The sequence below is a fragment of the Fistularia commersonii genome, chromosome 16 (genome assembly GCF_037954325.1).
Source record: "Fistularia commersonii isolate RoL2024-O1a breed Wild chromosome 16, RoL_Fcom_v1.0, whole genome shotgun sequence".
NCBI lineage: Eukaryota > Metazoa > Chordata > Actinopteri > Syngnathiformes > Fistulariidae > Fistularia > Fistularia commersonii.
Genome location: NC_141299.1, coordinates 2,858,207 through 2,883,760, shown reverse-complemented (window position 1 = coordinate 2,883,760; position 25,554 = coordinate 2,858,207). Strand labels below are relative to the sequence as shown.

The 25,554-nt window shown below is 37.9% G+C and overlaps 1 protein-coding gene across 1 annotated transcript; it reads right to left on the bottom strand.

Moving 5' to 3' along the window:
* Window positions 1-595: 595 nt before the first annotated feature.
* slco2a1 (solute carrier organic anion transporter family, member 2A1) lies at window positions 596-25,501 on the bottom strand. The gene is made up of 14 exons (XM_086161487.1): window positions 25,190-25,501; window positions 14,984-15,121; window positions 13,243-13,405; window positions 12,015-12,227; window positions 11,743-11,841; window positions 11,515-11,654; window positions 9,391-9,463; window positions 9,139-9,303; window positions 6,534-6,738; window positions 5,396-5,543; window positions 4,351-4,514; window positions 3,869-3,933; window positions 2,782-2,902; window positions 596-2,689 (listed from the first exon to the last, which is right to left on the bottom strand). The coding sequence occupies exons 1-14, from the start codon at window positions 25,247-25,249 to the stop codon at window positions 2,569-2,571; spliced, it is 1,875 nt and encodes a 624-aa protein (XP_086017613.1). The 5' UTR covers window positions 25,250-25,501; the 3' UTR covers window positions 596-2,568.
* Between the last annotated feature and the right edge of the window lie 53 nt (window positions 25,502-25,554).

The following is a 25,554-nucleotide window of genomic DNA, read 5'->3' as shown; positions in this document are numbered from 1 at the left end:
AAGAAAAACAAAATGAAGCTTTCAAATGAAAAAATACAAAAGTACAAATACAAAAGTCAAATCTTTGTACTTTTTAAGACCTTAAACACTTTATAGCCTTGACTTTGACACGATATTTTTATTTGTATTTCTTATCCTCCCTCCTTCCTACTATTTTCTATTATTGTTATGTTTTACTCGAAACTCTGGCACAACAATTTCCTTCGGGATAAATAAAGTTGTTCTTATTCTTACATGGCCATGTGACCTCTAAGCTCTGGTAAAACTTAAATGTAAATTAATAATTAAACAAACAAGTGGGATCCACCTGTCTTTAAAATGTTATAAAGCCATCTCTAAAGTTTTGTGACTCCAGTGGAACACAGTGAGAACCATTATCCACAAATGGCAACAATGGTGAACCTTTCCAGGACTGGCCAGCTGATTATCCTAAGAGTGTACCAATGACTCACCCAAGAGGTCACAAAAGACCCCACAACAACATCCAAAGAACTGGAGGCCTCACTTGCCTCAGTAAAGTGTTCATGATTCCACCATAAGAAATAGACAGGGCAAAAATGAAGAACTCCAAAATGAAAACCACCACTGAGCAAAATGAACACCAGGGCTTTTCAGTTTTATCAGAAAACGTTTTGATGAGTCCCAATTTTGGGAAATACACTGCTGATGAGACAAGTGTGTCCTATTGTCTGATGTGAAAGTAATACAGCATTTCAGAAAAAGAACATCATACCAACGCTAAAATATTGTGACGGTAGTGTGATGTCAGGGGCTGTTTTGGATCTGGAATACTTGCTGTGGCAAATGGAAACATGAATTCCGCCGTCTACCTGCAGTGTGCTGACGGATAGTAGGCCAAAAGGAAGACCAAGGAGATTTTGGGATGTATTGAAAGAGGATATTAAGTTATTGTGTGTGAAGAGGAATGTGGATGATATGGTTAGATAGAGGCAGATTATTTGCTGTTGTAACCCTGGTGGGAATGGTCTAAAAGAAAAGAAAAAAATCAAGTATTTCCACAACTTAAATTTGATAAATTGTTTCTTCATCAATGGGGCTTGTATGTTCTTTCACCATTTTAATTGGATTCATTTTTGTTTTTCAAATTACCCTTTTCTTCAACACTTGGTGGTTGAATACAGAAATAAGTTGGGTCAACAGAAATAAGTTTCCATCACAGTATGTACGTAAAAAATCATTGCATTGTCATGTAGGGTTGAAAAAATATTTTTGGCCCCTGAGTTCCTTATATGGTCCATATATCTACATATGCTGAAAGTGTACAGACAAGTGAGACTGTAGGAAATTATTGCCCTTTCACCATTTCCATGAAAGAAACATATTCTAAATACTTTGCGTAGGGAGTTACTTTGTACATATTGTATCTATGTATATTGTATATATTATTGTCTTATTAAGATTAGTTGGCGTGAGAGAGGGGGATACAGAGAATAGGGTTAGATGGAGAAAGTTGATTTGCTATGGCAACCTCTGAAGGGAAAAGCCCAAAGGAGAAGAAGAAAAAGAAGAAGAATTAAGATTTGTTATTTTTTGGCCCCCTCACTGACCAAAATCTACTTAAAATATCCTGATAAACTATTTCGACAAGAGATCTTCTAATTACATAATGGAAAGAAGTGTGTCAACCTAACACAAAGTGAATGAAATCCTCAAAAAGTGTAATAGACATTGGGATGCTGACCAAAATAGAACAATGATTTAAAAAAACTGCTAGTTTGACCTCTTTGGGGGCTCTGTTACATAAAATAAAATACAATAAATATGCATTTGGGCACCACATTGCGCAAAGTGGTTAGTGAGTCAGCCTCATAGCGAAATAGTTCCTGGTTCAGTCAAGACAGGGAGCTGTTCCGTGGAGTTTACATGCTCTCCATATGTCTGAGTTTTCTCTGAGCTCTCGAGTTCTCTTCCCACAGTCTAAAAGAATGCAGTCGATTGACTAAATTGCCAGACATGAGAGTAAGGTAGATAGATAATATCAGTAGGAAGACAAATGTGTGATGAATTTCATTCATGAATAACACAAGTTATTTACAAAATATTTAAAAAGTTATTGGCAATCAATAAGGAATTATATGAAAACTGAGTTTTGCAGTTTTGAGTTACCTCTGCATATTGAAACAAACACGTCACTGTATCAACAAATAAACTGCAATATGAAGCTAACTAATAAATCCTTAAACTGTGTATTCCAAATGCCAACAGCAGCTGGATAAGGTTTCTATTTATTTCAACAATTAGTGGACATAGCTACCATATGTTTTAGTTTTGTAATTGAAGGTAAAAATACCACACAAGGCAGGGATTCTCCCTAATCTTGGAATAAGTAAATACAAAAATACAATAAAAGAGTGAAAACAAAGTTAATCTTTGCCAGTAGAAAGCATCAAAATCGTTCAAATTAATTCCATGTGGAAACATGCTTTCATGCTTTTCTAGTAGGCCTTCATTAAAGACAGCTCTAAGCATGTTTTTTTTTTTTGTTTTTAACAGCAGCCGTGCTTTAAACAACACTAAGTCTTGAAGTGATAGGAATTCTTCGCAGCATCACAGAAGTCCTCCTGGCCTCTGTTCCAGACTGTATTCCTGGATCCGCTTCACCTTCCAACCCAGTATCACCAGTAGGACAATTCCCATGACCTTATATCCTATTTGTAAGCCCAAGTACCTGTAGGGATCACAATAATTTTGACTTTTAGCAGTGATGGAGATATATTGTGTGTCAGTCAATGTGTTCAGTCTTCCTCAATTTTTCCCAACCTGTTCCTAAACATGTTGTTGTCATAGTAACCACAGCTAAACCTCTTTCCACAAACACGCTTCCACCAAATACAAGAGGTATCAATGGCCATTCCGAAGACAGCAGGAGCCGGGAGCCAGGCTGAGAGGGACAGAGAAAGTGGTTAAAAGTGGTTTTGATTTATAAAATACTTTTCCTTTTTACATGACGCTAGCATACTTGCAGTCCACAAAGAGTAAATTTGAGTCTATTTTACAATATAGAGAGCTTCAAAGTGCTTAGATCTTTTTTCTACTTTAGTAACATACGAAATAGTTTTCCATATAATTTATAACAAATAAAAATACAGCTCAAACATGTTTTTTACGATTCATACATAGACATATATACTATATACACACATACATATACACATAATGAAGTTATGGGAAAAAGAAGTGAAATATATATAAACACAAGTTCTTACATGCTGTTACTTGTGGAACTCGCCCATTATGATGTTAAGATTATGGCCTTGGACTTTGAAGTTACCAGATAACAGTAAATATTATGAAAGTGGCAAATAGCTTTGAATTTATGTTCAATTTGATTAAATTAATGTTTGACTTGAAATTTGCCAGATATATTTCAAATGCCACCATATCAAGCATATACTACTGCTAAAAAGCACCTCATTTCAAATATTTGCAGTACATATGTATGTATTTGTATTACATATGTATATATATATATATATATATATATATGTATTATATGTATTTGAAGTACACTACTTTTGAAATCATTGTTGAATTCTGTGAAAAACAATGCAATTAAGCAGATTTTTTTAATATCATTTTATCATCCTGGTCAATTTGCAGGGGGAAAGTGAGATTAATCATTATCAAAATATTTAATTGATTCCCAGCACTAATGTATACATATTTATAAACCATAAAATGTTTGCATCATTGTCAGAATTTGCTCTAATTCTATATGTACATTGTAATTCTTAATGGAACTGTAGCAAATTAATGACTCTTATTTTGCCAAATTTGAGCAAAGTCCTTGATATTAACATAATGAATATAGCAGAAGCCTGAATGAAGTGATTCTGTTCTGACTTACCCAAAACTCTCATGAGTAAAAACTGAATTCCTATGGCAAATGACTTCTCTTCAGAAGGAACAATTCTGCAATTGACATAAAAACAATGTTGCATGTTCCACAGCAGTGCAGTGTCACTCCATGAGGAGCTGGTCACAATACTGTCAGATACTAAGCAGCACATTTACTCATTATAAGATACAGAACTCTATAAAATCAAATCATGTATTTCAGTAAGCTGTGCTTACTTAAGAATCAACAGAAAAACTAGTTCAACATGCTTAGATTTCATCTCTCTAAGGTGTGAGTGAAATCTCTAACCTTTGTATTTGACTTTCTAAAGATTTAGAACTCAATAATAACTTGATAAAAGATGGCCAAAAGTAAGCTAAAATGCTAAAATAAACAAACATTTAATAAAAATAATTCAACACAAATTCAATTAGGTTAAAAGATGAAAATGTGTGAAATACAGCATTTATCATACTTTATTCATTATTTACCTGAGGACCATCATGTACATGGGGTTGTGAGTGAGGCAGGCGATGAGAGCGGCCAGAGAGATGAGAAGAATGACAGGTAAAAGGAAATGAGCACAGCCATTTGGACAAGGAGCAGGATGGGTGTGACGCTGACTCCCTGATATACATTTGCAGTGGGTGTACATCTTTGAAAAGGAAAAAAAAAATCAATGGTTAAATGAAAATTATACAAGAGTTACTCATTATTTTGCATAGGAAGTATTTATCTGCATGGTCCCAATACTGATATTGTTATCAACCTTTTCCTGCTATTGTCATTGTGAAGAATTTGGGATACATCCTTTCTCATCCATTCAACTGTTCTGTGATCCCTCGTGCTGATATGAGAAATGGGTAAAATTTCCTTTTTTTTAAGGAAACCACAATGAGAATTTAGATGAACTGAAAATCCAATGTGTGACTACAATCATTTGTAATCATCAAGTTTGTAAAAAAGAAAAGATTGTGTTGATCAAAAACTTTAAATGATTGGAACTATACAAGTGTAAAATATTCATCCATCGACCAGCCATCATCTGCCACTCAGGGTTGCAGGGGATGCTGGAGCCGATCCCAGCTGTCATCGGGCGAAAGGTGGACCAGCCACAAGTCAAACCCAGGTCCACATAAAGAGGCGAACAACCATTAACTCAACCATTAACAATCAATTTTTTTTTCCCAATTAACCCTCAGACTGTGGGAGGAAACCAGAGAACCCAGATGACACCCATGCAGACATGGGGGGGAAACATACCAACTCCTCACAAAGAGGCCTCCTATGATAAGGCCTTTGTGTAAAATACTGATATCTGATGTTAAAGATTTGATTATTTCACTTTTTGTTATTCTTTGCAGGTAGCACTCTATTTTTAATGTAACAAATATTTCTCAACCCTGAAACTGAAATAAATGTAATTCAACACCAAAAACTATATAATCATTTAATTTCACAAATGCAAAATACCTAATCATTCATAATGCTATCGAACAAAGAACCAAAAGGCTGAACCTTGGTGATGACACTGACCTTTAGTATTTGTGTGTTGTTAGGGTCCTTGGTGTAGTTGGTACAGCCTGCATGACAGGGAGAAATGTACTCAATGCCATCAGAGCCACACACAGGGTTGAAGGCACCCGGGGGACATGAGCAGTTGTTGTAACACAGGGACAAAGTTCTGCAGAGACAACAACAGGTGGTGGCAAGGTATTAAATTATGTTCTTCAGTTCATCTTAGAAAGGAAGAAATTACTCTGTGTGCATCTGTGTGTGTGTGTGTGCGTGTAGGTCATATGTGGGATTTTGAGCAATGGGCCGGCAAGGGAATACATTATGTTAATGAATTTCTTCACAATGTCAGTTGTACGCAAATTTTGGATGAACTTGATGTGCTTGTTTATTAGGATATCCATTAAACGGTAGGATTGATACATTTCAGACAGCAAATTTACAGGCATCTCACACCAAAGTTGACTTGCTGATTTGACGGAAAAAAATCCACATCTTTAAATTGATTCAAGGATTAAAAAAAATTATATGGCTATTTAAGAACATTATTAAAAATGTATTTCAGTACAGTAGTATTTTACTACATCCATAAATCTTCTTTTAAATTCCAACCCAAGCATCCTTCTACCAATGTATTCAGTACCCTTCCTCTGTACATGACCAAACCATCACAGTCTGGCACAGGGGTGGGCAATTATTTTGGCTAGTGGGCCACATTCCATATTTCATTTTTATGCGCGGGCTAACGAGGTATCATGCAAATTGAACAAAATGAAAATTACAACTTAAATATTTGAATTTTTGGGCATTTTATTTCAACTTTAAAATCATTAATGATCATATAAATATACTTACATTATTTTGTATGTAATCATCCATACAAAATTAAACAAAAGTGAAAAAATAAGGGGTTTCTAAATTCAATATTGATTGAAAATACTTGTTAAAATATTCAAAGAAAATTGTCTGGTGGGCCAGATAAAAAAGCAAAACGGGCCAGAAATGGACCCTTCATTCTTCTCCTTTAAAGGGCATACCTTGATTTTTCTGGATTTTCCTCCACAATTTTGAAGTGCAGCGAAATTAGTTTGGTAAAATTCCAAAATTGCAAGTGAAACTAAAACCTAACACTGTCTACTACCATGTCCTTTCACATTACCCGTAGTGTCCGATCCGGTTGTGATTGACCTCTGACACTCTCCGGGTGGGGCACCCCATGAAGAAGAGAGGGACGCAGAGCAGTGTGGAGAAAGACAGTAGGACAATACAGAAGCATGGGATATTCTTCAGAGAGAGGTGCGTCTTCTTCATGATAATTCCACCCGCTAGCATCCCGAAGGCAACTGCTGGCAAATTGACAGCCCCTATGCACCAAAATAAAAACGTAATAAATCAAGTGTTTTTAAAACACTGAAATCGGTGCACAAACAGCTGAGGGCTCATTCGTCAGTTAAGATTTCCTCAGACCACACCCGCACTTGTGCGCACACACACACACACACACACACACACACACACAGAAGCACTAGTTTTGATTCACAATATTGCTTTAAACCTGCCAGACTAGGTGTTTAGAAGACTGCATTTAGTGTGGAGCCTTTTTATTTCATTTTAGGGAAATATTAAATTACATACATTTTTCATGATTCTTTGGTTAAGTATCAATTTTAATACAATTTTTAATTGAACATATGACTTCCATGATTGACAGATCAGCGTCTAAGTTAATGATGGACATTGGTGCTGATAACCTACAGAGCACAGGTGGAAATTAGGCTACAGAGAGGACAGAAAGGAGAAAGGAATGCTTGTAAACAGAAAATGAAGATGATAGTGAAAAGCAGGGATTGAGAGGAGGGACTTTGAATGTTCGAGAAAAGCTATAGATTTGGTTAACATGATGCAGAAGGAGCAGGTGGATGTACTGTGTGTCCAGGGGACTATGTGGCACGGTAGCAAAGCTTGAAGCTCAAGAGTAGAATTTAAAATTGTTTTATCATGGTAAAAAGGAATTTTCTTGAAAGAGGACTTTGTTAAGAATGTTCTGGAGGGCAAAAGTGTATTGAGTCTGAAGTTAGAAACTGACTGACCAACAGTTTGGATGTGAGAAAGAAGAGAGGAGACATTCTGGAGTGATTTAGAAGAAGTGATGCAGAAGATCCCCGGAGAGAAAAAAAAATAAAATTAGTGAAGTAGTCAACAGAAACTGATACAGGCAGCAGAGATGATGAAAAAGTGAGGGGCAAGTTTGGTATCCAGGACAGAAACATAGGAAGAAAGATGGTGGTAGACTTTGCAAAAAAGGATGAGGATGGCTGTCGTGAATACTTTCTATCAAAAGAGGAAGGAACATAGGGGAACTTATAATATTGGAAGTAGGAGCACATAGGTAGGTATACATCTTGTTCAGATTTATTTAATCTGAAGATATAATCTGAGGTAGGTGAGGGTGTAGGCAGACAGTGTAGAGTAGTGGTTTGTAGGATGACTCTGGTGGCAACGAAGACAAAAGAGGACTAAGATAGAGCAGAGGATAAAGTGGTGGAAACTGAAAAAGGAGTAGTGCTGAGTGGTTTTTGGGTGTCAGGAGAAGCTTCCCAAAAGGAGATTTACAGAATTATGGTTTCTGTAGAATCATAAAGTCGATGAGCTATACAATAACGTTATAGGAAAAGGTAGAGGATATTGACCGAGGGAAAAACTGAGCATTTGTGAGCTGAAAAAATGTTTAATGCCAAGAAAGGGTACAACAGATGTATTGAATGTTGCTGGAGAAGTACGAAAAGAAGGAGAGGAGAAAAGAGGGTGGAACAGAAAGGTTTTAGGGTTGAGAGACCGTGGCACTGAAGAAAAGACAAGAAGCAGAGCAGGAGGTTGCAGGGATGTTCTCTTTGGAAGTGGCAAACATGGATAGGATCAGGAATGAGTCCATCAGAGGGACAGCATATGTTAGATGTTTTGGAGAGAAGGTCAGAGAGTGCAGATCGAGATGGTTTGGACGTGTACAGAGGAGAGATAGCGAATATACTGGTAGACGGATTCTTAAGTTGGATCTGTCAGGCAGGAGGTCTAAAGGAAGATCAAATTTGGGATTTTTGGATGTTGTGAAAGAGAACATGAAGTTAGTTGTGTGAGAGAAGATACAGAGGATAGGGTTAGATGGAGGCTGTGAAAGGAGCAGTCAAAAGGAGATGAAGAGAATTAGTGTTGCTAATTTTTCACTTATTGAACTTAAAAAAACATCCTAATTCAAATAGAACCAGGAGTAACAGCCATTTCTGCTCATACTTTGGCAAGAAATTAACTAGAAAGGGCAAAAGTTAACCAAACAGTACCAGAAAACAATAAATATAAACTAAGGAAATTTGCCATAAACAGAAACAACCACAAAATCAACAAATACTTGGACGTATTGGCTGAGGGAGCTCAAGAAGATTTTGTAAAAAATTTTGTTTCAGAAATTTGAATCCATTAGAATAATGAGTGTTCTGTGTTTGTTGGAGTTTACTTGTCCCCCCATACACAAAGAAAAATATAATTAGGTGAGGGTACTCATTAAGCATTAATCAACCAAACAAAACATTTTAGATGAAAAGAAAGTATTACGAAACATTGTGTCCCTCTGGTAAACCTCCACTGTGCAAGTGGGGATTATTTCAGAGGGTCCGTTATTATTACAAAAAGTCTTTTTTCATGTCAGTTCCACAATGTGCAGTTAAATAATTTCATATATAGCATTAATGCAATGCTTTTCTGGACCCTACCTACTAGGAAGATGCTGTAAGTTGATGAAGCACTGTACTGCTGCTCCAGAAACTTGTTCAGGAAGGTTGAAAGCCCTGCGATCACCGAAGAGAAGCAGCACTGTGCCAGGATCAATGTCAGGAAGAGCGGGCTTAGCAGGAAGTGGACAATCATTCTAGGAAACACTATTTATATATACAAACTAAGTATTAAAAGGAATCATACAACTTAGTACGATTATAACATTTGTGGAATGAAGAAGATAAACATACTCTTGAGAAACTCGGATAAAGAGACATTTGACTTCTTGATGTCATTCTTCATCTCAGTTTCACTCGCAATATTCTGAAACAAGAAATATAAGCGTTACATAGAAGCATCATTACTTACATTATGTAAATATGAATAACAAAATCCACGATTAATTTCGAGCTCTCTATATCCTATACATTTGTCTTCCCGACTTGGATATTTTTTGCGCCTCATAGCAGGAAACAACAGAAAGGAAATCGATCCCCATATTAACAATGTGAATATATTCTAAATTGGATCGATGGACTTATATAACAATATACAAAGCTAATCATTATTTATTTATTCATTTATTTATTAATGTGTTTGTTGGTTTCTTCATCCATCCAGCCATCCATTTATTCTGAATTATAATGAATTATTCTGTTCATTTGTTGTTTGATATGCATGGATATTTAAATAAGTCTTAGCTTGCTAATTTTAAATATTGAGAGAGACAGCAGTAGTCCTCTGGCATTATTGTCTTTTAGAATTTGTAATTAGCTGGTCATCCTAATTGGTCCGCTCCCTAGAAACTATTGAAAATGTCATGATAAACTGTCTTGATATTTCAAGAGATGCCTGGTAACCAAGATGTTTTTATCCTATTTAACCAATATGTTTGGGACTAATGTTATACTGTACAAAATTCTAAAAAAAAAAAGCTTTTCACTAGTAGCCTGCCATTGTTTACCTCGCAATGCCGTCTGGGTTGTGACGTCATGAGGTTGAACTAAACTCCGTCCCATTTTCCACTTTGTTGCAAAAACATGTTATCTGTGCAATCCCTCCCGTTTGAACCCGAGAGAGACGAGAGGAGGATAATGCTGACAGAAGAAGCCAAAATGAGCTTCAAAATTAAATTGAACAAAGATGCAAAGAGGCAAGAGTTTGGCCAGAGTCGCTGGTGTGCGTGCAGCAACTGCGTTGTGATGCTAACAGAGATTCTGTTGTCAGGAGCACCATTTTTTGACATTGGCACTGTAGATTTATGGATCGCTGTACTGATAGAAGATCTGAGTCATTTTCAGCTTCCTTTGTGATCGTGCCGGTGTCCGGTCTTTCGGTATCAGATGCTACTTGGCGTCTCTTCGTGCAGGTTTCCCTCATTCCCCGAGAACCTTTTGTATGCTTATGCTTATGTAAGAACACTGTAGACGCTTGTGCTTGGCTTTAGCGCCTGTTTAAAACTAGCAGTGCCTGTGAGCTTTTTGCATCAAACGCATCTGGAGAGAAGTGGTGAAAACACAGCTGCGGATCCATGGTAAAGTTGTGTACGTCCACGAGCACTTTCCCACTCCTTTATTTCTCTTCTTGTCCCTATGAGCAACCTGTATACATCATCAACCCAGCATGCACTGTGCTAGTAACACAATGGGTGTACAAGTAGGTTAAAATATATAATAAAGTATTAAATCGTATTTGTGGCAATTAGTCCTCCCAGGTGAGGTTCCCTTTAAGTTCCCCTTTGTGGTTACAATATGGAAGGAAGTGTATGAAGCTAAAACAAATTTAATGACAAGTATTTCAAAAAACTGGGGGGATCCATGACATGGATACAAGGGTCACAGAAGGATGTTCAAACACAAAAAAAGATGAAGACAAAAAAAAATATGTGCAACTTAGGGTCTCTAATTAACCCACTGCATTATTTTTGGAGTAATTAGAGAACCTAGACACAGATAACATGCTAATTTAACCCAGAAAGACCCCCTATTGAAAATTTTACCTAATGACCTTCTTGATGTGAGGCAGAAGCATGTTATCATGTTAAATTATACATTCAATATGATCAGAGATTTCCAGGCACTTTATCTGATTGTAATGACCTTTTCTTGTGCAATAACAATAAGGTTAGGACATTTATTTGCAATGAATTGTATCAGTTAAAAATCACTTATGTTGCTCAAAGATGTTAAGTTTCAATTTAAATGTCAAACTATCTATCTATCAATATTCAAGACAGGAAACCAAAAGGAAAGATGCAAGGTCAATGTACAGCCATTTTATATCAGTAAAAAACAATATATTCTGAATCACTTTCGATGGCCATTAGGTGCAAATGCATCTCTCCACGAAAGTAATGGTGCAACAGTATGACTTACAGTGTTCTCTGAAGGCATTGTATGGGGGAAGAAGAAGTACGGAATTGTGGTAATAACCAGTAAGCCAGAGGAAATTAGTAGGCCCATCCACCAGGCGCCCACCCAGCGAGGATCATCTGGTCTCAGCTCTACTTCTGTTCCTGAAGCAGACCAGAGTAAATGGAAAAAAAAGTTTGATCCAACATTTCAGCATATAATGAAATGGTTAAGAAAAAAAAAAACTGTTACCAAAACCAGTTTTGTCCACATCTACATAGATGCGAAGCATCACTGCACCAAGCAGGTAGCCAATGGCTGGACCGAACACAGATACTGTAAACAAAATGGCTGCAAAAAAGGGAAACGATATTTAGGTTCTAAGAATAGCGGAATTCTTCGGTAAATTATTTTCTACACACTAAAAAATATTTTTTGTACTTTTTTTTCCTGCAAGAACAACAGATTGTGCTGTTTAAATGAGCAGAATAATCCATCTATCAGGGAAATAAAAGGGTATTCACCTATGTAGAGGGGAGAGTTGCCAGGCTTTGCAAAGTCATCTATGTAGGAGATCCCAAATGGCTGGATGGGCACCGATCCCACACCAAACAGCAGCTGAGCACTCGCCATGAACACCCACAATTTGTTGGTGTCAGCCAGACGCCTCGTCTCGTATTGACCGCATGATTCTGAGTTGCTTGAATTCCTTTGCGGATCACAAATGTCCTGACGGTCTGCATTTTAGCAAACGGTTGTAAACGAGACAAGGGGAGACATTGTGGGTTATGAAAAAAATATACTGCTCAAAAAAATAAAGGGAACACTTGAACAACACAATGTAACTCCAAGTCAATCACACTTCTGTGAAATCATAGTGTCTACTCAGGAAGCAACACAGATTCATTTTGACTTGGTTTAAGGACATTACATCAAAGTTGGATCAGCCTGGAGTTTGTTTTTACACTTTAATTTTGAGTGTGATTCTTATCCAGACCTCCATGGGTTGATACAATTGATTTCCATTGATCATTTTTGTGTGATTTTGTTGTCAGCACATTCAACTGTGTAAAGAGCAAAGTATTTCATAAGAATATTTCATTCATTTAGATCTAGGATGTGCTTTTTAAGTGTTCCCTTTATTTTTTTGAGCAGTGTATATATTGATGACAAGACAGGGAATGCAGTTACTACTTTAATTTCCTGAAGATTCTTTGACTATTTACTGGCATGCTGAATAATGCCAAGATACACATCCTGAGGGTGAGACAAAAGCAGCGGGAGGGATGTTGTTGTTACAGATTAAGAGCCTGGAATTTATTCTAATTTCTTAGCTTTCAAAATCTAGATGTTGAAATTGCTTTCTGTGTATACTTAAGATCAGCTAAAGAGGAAAAACAGAATAATTACAGTTTTTCTTTAGACCAAAGCAATCTAAGCAGCAAACTGCTTGATTCCTGCTAAAAACCGAGGGGTGCTTAGCCAACGGAAAAAACGCCATTGAAAGTCTCATTTATTTGATTGCCCTTTTTGTGTGTATATATCATATATATAAGATATATTAAGGTAGTTGGTGTGAGAGAGGAGGATACAAAGAATAGGGTTAGATGGAGAAAGTTGAATCGCTGTGGCGACCCCTGAAGGGAAAAACCCAAAGGAGAAGAAGAAACTCAAAAGTGAGACACACCAACTGTCACATTTTTGTCTGTTGAAACATAATACCAGCATGCCTGCATTCAGGGTGTTTCTTACTGTGTAAAACAGAATCATATTCGTAGGGATGGGATATGAAGTGAGGTATGGTCAGGATCAGGGCACTGATGGACATCAACACTCCGCCAATTCCAATGATACGAGGACGATGAACCCGCTTTCCGAAGTAGCTCACGAACACAATCAACAAACAGTTGCTGACCTGAGAGAGAGAGAGACAACATTTCTCCCTTTACACATCAATCCATTTACACTTAATGGAATCAAATAAAAAGTAACATGGCAGATAGAATTTAATTTTCGCAATATGCATTGACAGTCTGTTTGAAGTTAACAAAAAACAAGGCGCATGCAGAAGATGATCCAACATCTTGTCACCTTTCATTTGTTTGCCAATCCACCAACTGCTAAAAGTAAAAGATATTTAACCACAAGGACAGAGAGCGCTGAATGGACCTCAGGGGTTTTCCAATGTGTTTATATATATTCAATTTACTTTGTACATTTGATCCTTGGCATCATTTCAAATAAAAGCACAATGTAGTGACTATGGTACAGTAGGTGAGAGCATGTAAGATCCTCTCACTCTATACCAGTAAGATAATGTTTCGCAAAAAAACATCTGTATTTGTTGCAGACATTTCAGCAAAACCTGCTGGGATTAATCTAATTACCAAAATTGGTATGAGACAAACTGGGCTGGACAAGCATTGCTTACTGCTGAGCGGGAAATTTGATTTTATCAGAGGGAAATTTGTTGGATATTAGACATTAGAAATATTAGCTGTTACAAGAAACATACACCGTGTGATCCAACAGACTTAAACTGAGATGAAATATATTTACATCCACCTTAAAGTAATTAAGTATTTTTAAATGAAAAATCAGCCGGACTATAATGCAAAGTCTATCATTATGTGATTCTTTTGTTACATAATGACAAAGCTTCTCTAATGCAAGTCCCTGATCAGAACCTCTCCAGGATGTTGAAGTGAACAGGAGGCCTTTCTTGTAGTTATTTAAATAGTTTATCAAAAAGCCCTTTTTACCTTTATGTTAAGATATTGAGTGATAAATTGTTAGCACTAAATAATAGTTGATAAGGCATTGTTTTCTCTATTGGTGCCTGCAGTTGTGAAATGTGCAAACATAATTCATTTGAGCATTTGATGTTGGCATGAGTGCAACATTGTTATATAACAATTGTGACATTTGTCCAAGTATCATTCTCTCCCCACATTAGTGAATATCACTTTTCAATTAATAAACTGAACAAGAAACCTTTTGCCAGTAGTGTTGCTGCTGAAAACATTACTCTGTTTATGTCCTACAATGTAATTTTTATTTTTCTGGAAATTCAGTACTTATATGCATTTCTTTTATGGTCATGCTGTTGTAGAAAACACTACAACTCTAAAATAAAGATGCATGACGTCTGGAACACAGAATTGAATTAAAATACCATAACCATTTGATTGCAAATTCCTTTGTAAGAGGGTCTGAACTGTCAAATGTAAAAAGGTCATACAGTTATTTGATGTTCCTATGTATGATTCTACTTGTGAGACTCTTGACCTGCAGCTCTCCATAACCCAAATATACATTTCCTCAATTAATCCTTTCCCAATATCATTTAAAATACAATACAATGCTTGACTTGTCAGAAAAATGTAATTTTGATAAGGTGCTTGTAGTCAAGATACTACTTTAACATAGACAGTCTTATAATAAAAGCTATCATTATCGAAAAATACCATTGTAAAATACCTTTAAATCATACCTCATGCAAAGAAGAAATAGTTCCAGTCGAATAGCTGCTCAAGCCAAAGCGTCTCTCAATGGTTGTGATGATACTCTTGAAATAAGAGCTGTACAGGAGCTGGGATAACTGCAACAACCCATGGCATAGGACAAATATCTGGGACAGATATGAAAACACACTTCAGTATCAGAGCTGTATACAGTCAAAAATGCATGTCCTTGAGTGTCAAGACAGGCGCCTTCAAATAAAATTGTTATTATTAATATTATTATCAAAATCCTTTTATAGTGCCATGCAAATATACTCGCACAAAAAGAACAGAAATATAAAAATTTACATTTTGAAAAATAACTAACTTGGATCATTTTACAGGGCAATGTTATGGATGATGCACACATTTTCAGTTGTTGTATCCCATCATCACAATGAGCTGCTATGATAACAAACATAATGTTTTTTGAGCTGAGAATTTATGGTTGACAATTGCCCGAGTTATCTTTGACACGGATTTGTGATTTCGCTGCCAAATAAAAATAAAAATCAAGGACTGCCCTCTTTCACTTACATGATATAGTGAAAATTAGTCAAATTCCGTCTCAAAAAGACACAGAAAAATGTATTAATGATGGTCTATTCCAGATTGGAAGGAGCTGTCTTAATAAGGCATAATAGACTCTAAAGCTCATTCATTATGCCCTGTACAATTCTGAATTGAATTTAAAATCCTTCTTGCCTATAAAGCTCAAAATGGCCAGGCAGCATCATATCTCAAACAACTCTTAGAACCTGTTTTGGAAATATTTTCTGTAACTTTACTGTTCTTTTTTATCCCTGTTGGTCTCAGCCCACTTGCATCCTGTCTATTTTTGTTTATTTATTTTATTCTTGGCATTGCTATTGTCACTCTGTTTCAGTTATTGTTTAATTTTGGTTGTCTATTTTTTACCCATACTGTTTTTTTTCTCCATTCTGTTGTCCACTCACATTCTTGATGTTGTTCTCTCTGCTGTCTATTTATTTGAGGATGTCTTTACTGTTTTCTAATTGTCTTCTAACTGTTTCTCTATTTATATTCATATTTATTGACCCTTTAACTGTTATGCTGCCGTGACAAAAGAATTTCCCCTATTTTCCCTCTTAAAATGTCCCTTTTTCTATTCTAACCCTTGCTTTTTTTTCTCATTCTATTGTCTATTTTTATCCTTGTTGTTGTTGTTTGGTTTAGTCTATTTTTTGTGGATGTCTTCTGCTATCTTTTAATTGTCTCTTTTATTTATACTTATACTCATATCTATTGATATTTTTACAGTTGATTTGTAGAGGAAATCATAGAGGAAATCTCCTCTATGAGGATCAATAAAATATTTTACATCTTATCATACCTTTTGAGGCCTCAAAATAAACATAAAGACCATTCTGACCATTCTTTGTTATTCACCAACTTTCTCAAAAAAGTTTCGAAAAAATTCCATGACAATTTGGTGTCAAAAGTGGGAAAGCTGAACTCAAAATACTCATGGCTGATCCGGTGCACTATTTCTTGAATTAGAGGACCATAGTTTGTCCAAGATTAAGATAAAATTCGTGACCAGCATTATGGATCTAATGTAGGACAGCCGTATTAATGAGGTAGGATAGTCATTTCTTTGACTACCTAAGGTAGTTCGATCAATTTACTGATTATCAGAAGAAGCAGGAAAAAATAAAAAAGCGTTTAAAAAAAAAGTGTTATTCTAAAAAGAAAAAATAGAATTTGAATTTTACATTTCTTTTTACTGCTGGGGTCTTAACTCCCTGGTTCCCAAGAGGACGGGGGATTCACAGTGTCATCTGTGTCTAAAAGTATCTGCTTGTAGACAGTATTGAAAGATACACGGTGTTCAATTTCTGACGCCGAGATGGGCCAGAAAGAAAGTAAGACAGTCCTATAATGGTGTCTGTGATTTCTTATTATGCTTGGCAGGATCAGCAATAGAATAATTTCCAAAGAAAAAACAAATGATAAAAGTTATTTGAGGTGATCACCGTGCTGTATTTCTTGTGGGGACCAAACAATGTTCGATGAACGCTGTCAAGACAAAGCAGGGAGGAGGATTTAGAGAACTTTGTCATCATGAGAAAGGGTCCGTCAGAGGAGGAGAGTCGTGCTCTCCAAGGGTTCTAGAGTGAAATGGACAAATACGGGCAAAAAATCTGTAAGTTGTATCATTTGAATGATCAGAACATGTTGGGTTTCCAAAAAGGGGGTAATTCAGTCCAACGCAATCTGCACTGTTGGAAACAAAACTTGAGGGGAAAAAAAAAGGGAAATTAGAAAAAAGAGAAGGATTAAGGTTTAAGACTTGGAATGCATTGAAAGGCATGATGAATGTCGGAAAATGTGGAAAACCGAATCGTAGACGGACGAAGCAACTTCAGAAGCATGAATTGCAGATGGTTGGGATGGGTGTAGACAAGGGGAAACAGAGAAGTAGAGAATGAGAAAACAGATAAAAGCTATCGGTTGTATCCCCGTCGAACAAGATTTAAGGGTCCTCTCCTCCTCCCCACCGCCTCCATCAGCATCACTCCCTTCGGTAGATGAGGAGGAAAGAGAAGCGGGAGGGTCATAACCACCGTGTGCAATGGTTTCCAGGGAAAAAAACAAATCCTAAATCTGTGAACATGGACAAAATCACAGACAATAAGCAGAAAGAGCATGAGCCAGTGGCAGAGTAATACCGCAGACTGTATGAGAACTGTGGCATACAGGAACCAGACCCGCTGCTGGCAGAGCGAGGGGTGTCTGAAACACACCTTATCAACACCTTTCACACCGGTCTTCTGCCAGACATCTCACGAACAGCGAACAGGACTAACGTGAAAAACAAGAAACGAGAAGCGACACAAAGTACAAGGCACACCTGACCAAGGTCCAAACTGTCCCCAATCAGCAGCCACAACCACCTCAAGCCCACTACCAGAACCCACCCCAAACCTACAGAAGGGGTGGGCTCCAGCGGGGATGTTTTGGGGAGGACGACCACAACGGAAGCATGGATCATTCCAATCCAGTGACTCCATTTGCTTCATCCGGACATCCGGAGATCCCGGATATTGGGCCAGGGACTGCCCCGAAAGCAAGGACCGCCCAGAGGACGAGGCTGGGAATGAGAGCATGGCCATTCTATTAAGTCTGACTAACATGAGTGGGAGGGGAGGCCGTGTGTGGAGGAGACAGCCCAACATCTCGCAGCATCTAAAAAGGGAAGTGATAACACATACACGTCACACGCAATGAAAAGCAGCTTCCAACTAACCCCACGTAAAACACACGGAAAATTATTGCAGCATATAGAAATACTAGAACCGTCCCTGACTGAAATGAAGATGGGAACTTACACAAAGTATGAAACTGTAAATTTTCAGAAATGACCAGAACTCACCCTAGATATTAAATGCAAGCAAATCGTTTCCCAGTAGAATCGGATGATAAAACAAAGAGATGCCAAAATGGCAAATGACCGATCATTTCGTTTTCAACACGGGAGCAGCAGGTGTTACAATGACGGAGAGATTCACTCAACCCCTCCTCTGCAAAGATGGGACAACTTCAGCTCAAACACAGCTTCCATTTTTATCTCAAAGAACTGTCCAGTCAGTATAATGGGTAGAGAGCTCATTCTTGCATGTGCAAAAGTTGCAGAAGTTCTAGCCAAAACTAAGGCGTTACTGGTATATCAGTACATCAAATGACTATAATACAGCCATTGACCGGTCTCTCCTAGTGTACAGCTTATGCCAGCTGACCTACAGTACCAAACAGCCATCTGACCTTAACCTGATAGAATATTTTTGGAATGAATTAAAGTATAGACTGAGACCCTCACAAATGGTAAGGATGTATAGCAAGTTCAAATAATTATAAATGAGGAGGGAAATATATTGACAGGTGCCAGACGGGAAGATGGAAAGAGTACTTTGAAGAGCCGATTAATGAGAAAAATGAAAGACAGGTGACTCTTGTGGACCATGAAGTAGCAGAGATTAGTAAAGGTGAGGTGACGAGGGCATTGAAAAGGATGAAAAGTGGAAAAGCAATTCTGATGATATACCTGGGGAGGTCTGAAAATGCCTAGGAGAGGTTGCAGTAGAGTTCCTGGTTAGGTTATTCAAAAAGTTCTTAGAGTGAGGGGATGCTTGAATAATTGATAAGTGTGCTAGTGCCCATTTTAAAAACAAGGGAGGTGTGCAGAATTGTGGTATCTATGGAGGAATAAAGTTAATAAGCCATACAATGAAGTTATGGGAAACTAAGAGCAGAAGTCCCTATTTGTGCGTAGGAGTACGGTTCAAAGTGTAGAAAGAGTAGTACAGAGGGAGCTGCATTGTGCCTTTGTGGACCAAGAAAAAGCAGCATACAACAGGGTTTCAAGAGGGGAACTACAGTTCTGTATGAGGAAGTCTGGAGTGGCAGAGAGGTGTTTTAGATTGGAGCAGAACATGTATGCCATCTGAGAAAAAGTTTTAAAGTGTGATGTAGGTGTGGCAGAGAAGTTCAGGGTAGAGAGGGGACACCATCTGGGTTCAGATCTAAGACACTTCTTGTTTGCAGTGGTGATGGGCAGGCTGACAGATGAGGTTGGACAGGAACCATGATATTGGCAAATGACATTGTGGTTTGTAATGAGAGCATGGAGCCATTGGGAGGAGGGGGTATACCAGTGAAAGGAGAGGAATGAAGGATAGCAAGACAGAATACATGTGTGTAAATGAGAGGGACACAAGTGGAACAGTGAGGCTAAAGAAGATGAGATAAAGAAGGTGGAGGATTTCAAGTACTTGGCCAACAGTTTAGAGCAATGAAGAGTGCGGAAAAGAGGTCAGGAGAAACATTCAAGCAAGTTAGAACAGGTCGAGAAAAATAGCAGGGGTAAAGTGTGATCAGGCAGAACGAAAGGAAAGGTGTACAAGACAGTGGTGAGACCAGCGATGCTGTATGTTTTAGAGACAGTGGCATTGAGGAAAAATGACAGGAAGCAGAGCTGGAGATAGCAGAGATGAAGATGTTGAGGTTCTCTTTGTGAGTGATGAGGACGAATAGGTTCAGGAATGAGTCTATCAGAATACAGCGCATGTTAGATATTTTGGAGATAAGGTCAGAGAAGCCAGACTGAGATGGTTTGGTCATGTACAGAGAAGGGATAGTGAATAAATTGGTAGAACAATGCTGATGTTGGATCTGCCACACAGGAGGCCTAGAGGAAGACCATATAGTTGATTTATTGATATAGTTAAAGAGGAGATGATATTGGTTGCTGTGAGAGAAGAGAATACAGAAAACAGGATTAGATGGAGGAGGTTGATTTGTTGCGACGACCACTGACAGGGGTAGCCAGAAGGAAAGGAAGAAAAGATTATGAATGTGTTTCAATTCTTCAGTTTGAATTACTACATTCAAGTATTCATTTTTTTAGCACTAGGATCTAAAAAGTTGCTGAAAATCTAATTTTTTCATCATTAAATCAATAATAATGAATCAAAGCAGTTTAAGTGGAACAATGGGATCATTTTTGCATTTTTGCCTTATACATTCATCAAAATTCACTGATCCTTTTAATAAAACTATATCATGTCACATCCAAGTGTGTGTTTATGTTTGCATAAACACCTCAACTAACCTTAACTGAGAGGGAACTTTGTTCTTCGGTTTGCAATGTTTATTTTGAGGGAATGGGTTTCATGCCAAAGAAGACAAACTCAAAAAAACATGTTATGTTACTCAGGGTATTGAAGATACTGCAAACTGCAAAAAAAGATCAATATTGAACAATTTGGTTACATAAAAAAGTCTCCACCTTAAGGAAATATGTTCCAACACTCGAAGCAATAACATTTTAGATATCAATCATATCCTTTATCGTAACCTTTTCTGGCCATTAAACATAGAGCAGAGGCTTGACAAAGGAAGCTGGCTTAGCTTATAGATAACAGGAAAAACTACACAAAACTACAGAAATTTTAGATTTTATTATGTGGAGTTGTTTATAATTTACATAGGGGCTGAGAACCATCTCGTAACAATTGCGTCATCATCAGCCAACAAACAAATCAAACAAATTCATTCATTATCTACTGCTTATCCTGCATTTACTCACGGGGATGCTGGGCGAGAGGTGGGTTACACCCTGGACCAGTCAATCACAAGATCGCGTGTCGAGACGAACAACAATTCACTCTCTTATTCACATATCTGGGCAATTTCACAGTTCTTTTCATCTAACCTTCTGCATGTTTTTGGACTGTCTGAGGGAACTGGTCAACCCAGGGGTAGAGCCACGGAGACAGCGGGAGAACATACAAAATCCATACAGAAAGGCCCCCATTGGGGATCGAACCAGGGGTCTTCGTGTTGCGAGGCGGAAATCACACTAATTGTTTTTTTTCGTTCCTTTTTTGATATACCGCTTTCAATATGTTGCTTGTAAAATAAATAAAGTTGTAAACATTGCAGCATGGCAGCAACTTTGTCCTTCAGTTTCTAATGAAATAAGACCAAAGTGTTCTCCATACTCTGCCAGATGCGAGAAACCACTTGTAATTCACTTGTAAAGCATCTTCGAGTACCATGAAAAGCGCTATACAAATCCTATGTATTATTATTATTATTATTATTAAACCTATTTTCTTTCATGCTAGCGACCCATGGCAAGCAGGTCCAAGGTGAGGGACCGGACAAAATGCAGCTCATAAGACCCCTCTAACGAAGAAAAACTATGGAATTCATTTTATCTTGATTGATCTCATCCTGCACCCATGAGAACAGCCAAAAACGACATGGTTTTCCATGGGTTTCATCTCCTAAGGGTTACCCCCGATTGGAAGAGTGAAGGGGGTTGGGAACTCTGATGGTTGGGACCTTCCAATACTAAGCTTCAGAAGCTGGCTCTAGGAATGTGGAAGATCACCTCTCTGATAGGGCCCAAAAATCTGATGTCGGATGGATTTTCAATTCCTATCGACGACAGAACTTCCACTCTGTCCAGGGAGGCAGGGATTATTGAGTCCAAGTAGACCATGAGATCCACCCTGAGTTCCTTGCAGCTCTGGGTGTTGTAAGCTTGTCCACATTGACATACCCATGCAGCACCACGTGAAAGTCCCGGACAATGCCTCTGAATGGCAGCCCGATGTGGTAGCTCCTCTCTTTAAGAAGGGGGACCACACTCCTCAGCCTCCCTGGTAAGGTCTATTAAGGGACCTGGAGAGGAGTGTCACTGAATGGTCAAACCTTGGATTCAGGAGTACCGCCTTGAGTTCTTTCCTGGTCATGGAATAGGGGACCCACTCTACACTCTGAGAAAAGTCCTGCAGTGTGCATGGGAGTTCACCTAACCAGTCTACATCATTAGGAGAGTCTGGGTGTATTGGGTACCTGACCGCCTGAAATCAGCCATTCAGCAAGGTGTCACAGCTTGATCTGTGGTCCGGATTTGCCAAGTTGGATTTCTTTCAGTTGAGAGTTGGATTATACCAGGGTTCACCTTTGTCACCAATCTATTCATAACATTTATAACCTGAGAATCAGCACCTCCAAATCTGAGATAATGATCATAAGCCAGGAAAAGGTAGAGTGCCTTCTCCAGGTCCGGGATAAGATTCTGCCCAAAGTGGGGGAGTTCATGTACCTTTGGGGTCTTGTTCATGGGTGAAAGGTGCAGAACTGAAAGCTTTCGACACTCCATTGTGCCCAGCCATCAGACAGTATGACAGGAGTCTGGAGTTTTAGTACCTTGAGGTCTTGTTCATGGGTGAGGGAATAATGGTGCATCGATGTGATGAACAGTGATGCAGACAAGGTGAGTTCCCTCTGCAGGGTATCAGGGCGCTTGATTAGGGTGAAGCTCTGTCATCTGGTAGGGGCTGAGAGAAGGGCTGCTGCTCCTCTGCATCGAGAGCCATCTCACATGAGATGGCTCTCAAATCAAGTCAGCAGGATTCCCTGGTTAGATGTTTCAGGCACATTCCACTTGGAAGAAGCGCTAGGGAGGACCCAAGACAAGCTGGGAGGACTTTGTCTCTTGGCTATCCTGGGAAACCCGTGCAATTCCTGGAAGAGCGGGACAAAATGACCCAGGAAAGGGAAGTCTGGGCCTCCCTGCCTTGGCTGCCCAACTCCGGATGAGTACCCAAAACAAATGGATGGAAAATCGAGGACCCACCAGCAGTCAGCTACAAAGTGATATGCAGCGAGTGAATTTATTCATTTTCATGAAAATTATAGTTTTCAGCTTCTCCCTGTATAAAATTAGATACACAATAAAAAATAATTAGCTGTACTTCGCCACAGCATAATGAAGAGTATGTTTAATCCACTTTTGGGGTTACTTCTCTTAAATTCAATTTGTGTAGAAGTTAAGTTTTTACTTCCTCTAAATTTTTTGTAGTTTATTTACACAAATCCTTGCATGCTTTTGGGGTGATTTTACACATATTTGATTATTTATATACGTGTGTGTGAGGCTGTGTGTGTGTTTTGTTAAACTTGAGGCCTATAATTTGGCTGGATTGATTGGTGGATAGAGACAGCGCACAAATGGAGAAGATGCTGATATCTGTATATACCAGTTTTATATTTTAAGAAAAAAGGAAAAGCAGGAAGGTAAAGACAGATTGGTGTTAAAAGTCAAAGTTGGAATTAAAGCAAACAAGACATCAACACACATCAAGACATCAACAGACCTTAAATGTTACATGTAGATGCGAGCATTGAAAGTTTGAACTGCATTGGATTTTGGTCTGTAAATAACTTACGACTGACCGTAAAACAACACAATATCAATGTTTATCTGTCAGTTGTATCTAAAATGTTTGTCATTAGATGCCGTGACACTGAGTTTTCAAAATATCAAAGTGTAGACAACACTCTCCAGAGTATGTAGATACAACAAACTGATTAGAAGGTGTATAAAATTTTAGTCTTGAATTTTCACAACATATACACTTGAGCTGATATCTATAACAGACCATTATTTCCTGTGGAAATTCTTGAACAATATATCAGATTCTACAGACTGAGGTAAAAGGGATCATTCAGACGCTTCTGACACTTTAAAATAAGTATCTCAAAAGAAACCCAGGTGAGGAATTGATGGAACATAGTTGTAACCTATTACAGTGAAGTGCTGAAAGCCAGTTTAAACAAACAAAACAAAAAAACAGAATGTCCTGATGAAATTGAGCAAATAAAGGTGCTGCACACTGTGTACAAATGTCAAGAAAGGATAAATGAACTTGACTGTACCATGTTAATACTTGCTGATATGCTGGTTCGACTATGTGTGATCTGACTTGTTTTTAATTTGAAGAGAAACTCAGCCGGTGGTAGTTTTTCATGAACAGGACGCAAAGAATACCGAGACATTTGTGCAATTTGTGCATATTTTCCCATGCTGTTTAATAAAGTTGAAGAAAGATAACTTAGTGAAACAGGATTACAACCTATCTGAACTACTCCCGTAGTTCTGGACCTGTTGTGCTTCATCATCATTATTATTATTATTGTTGTTGTTTTTGTTAACAATTCTCAAACAAATCTGTGTCTTATCATGTGTAGGCCATCCTAGCATTTAATGGAGTTATGAATCTCCCTCTATTCAGTGTTCAGGACAATAAACATGAACCAGAGGTTCACTATTTATTATCTGCAGCTAAAAGATGTTTAATTATGCGTAGTAACAAATCATACAGAAGAAGATGGGACCACACATTAACTTCAATCTTGGAATTCTTTCATTTGAAAAAAAAATTAAAAACACATCAGAAATGATATTTTATGATCTATTTTTCCCCACATCTATCGTTGAACATGGAGATATAAAAGGATGAGTGATTGAGTTAATATTTTCTTAGTATGAACACCTTACAATATTAATTAAGTCAGCGATTGAAATTCATCAGAGCGTAAAAATATGCATTTAATATTATCAAATAAATTCATATCGGATTTATGAGCATCTACACTTAACGCTGTTAAATCCATTCATAGATGACCCCCCCAAGTTAAAACTGGACTATTTGCTACCATGATTTTGGAAACCAATTAAAACCTAATATTTTAAGATTCCTTCAGCAGAAGAACCATTTCTTATTATAAAAAAGATTAATAAAAAGTGCGCCATAAAAGCCATACCTTCACAGGGAGGGTGTCAGGTTAACCAAAGTCTACTTTTGTTAGTGTCTCACCTTAACGCTGCGGAAACACTTCCCGGGTCTTTCCATATTTTTTGAGGGGTGGAAATCCATCAAGTCGTTATTTGGACTCCAGATCCGCCGTGCTTAAGGATCCTGGAGGTCAATTTCATGTATACGAGGTGAATCGCTGCGCTTCAGCATATATGCGTGTGCGTAATGATGAATTTGCGCAGCCCGCAGATCCAACTGCAAAACTTTTTTTTAAAGAATTCAGATTGAACGCAGATCCGTGCGTTCGCTTGAGAGACACAGATCACCTGGGAAAGAAGAGGCAGAATGCGTTAGTCCTGACAGAAAAAAAAGGGGGGGGGGCTCTTTAGTATTTTCCAAATCAGCTATTTACGTACGAAAAAGGA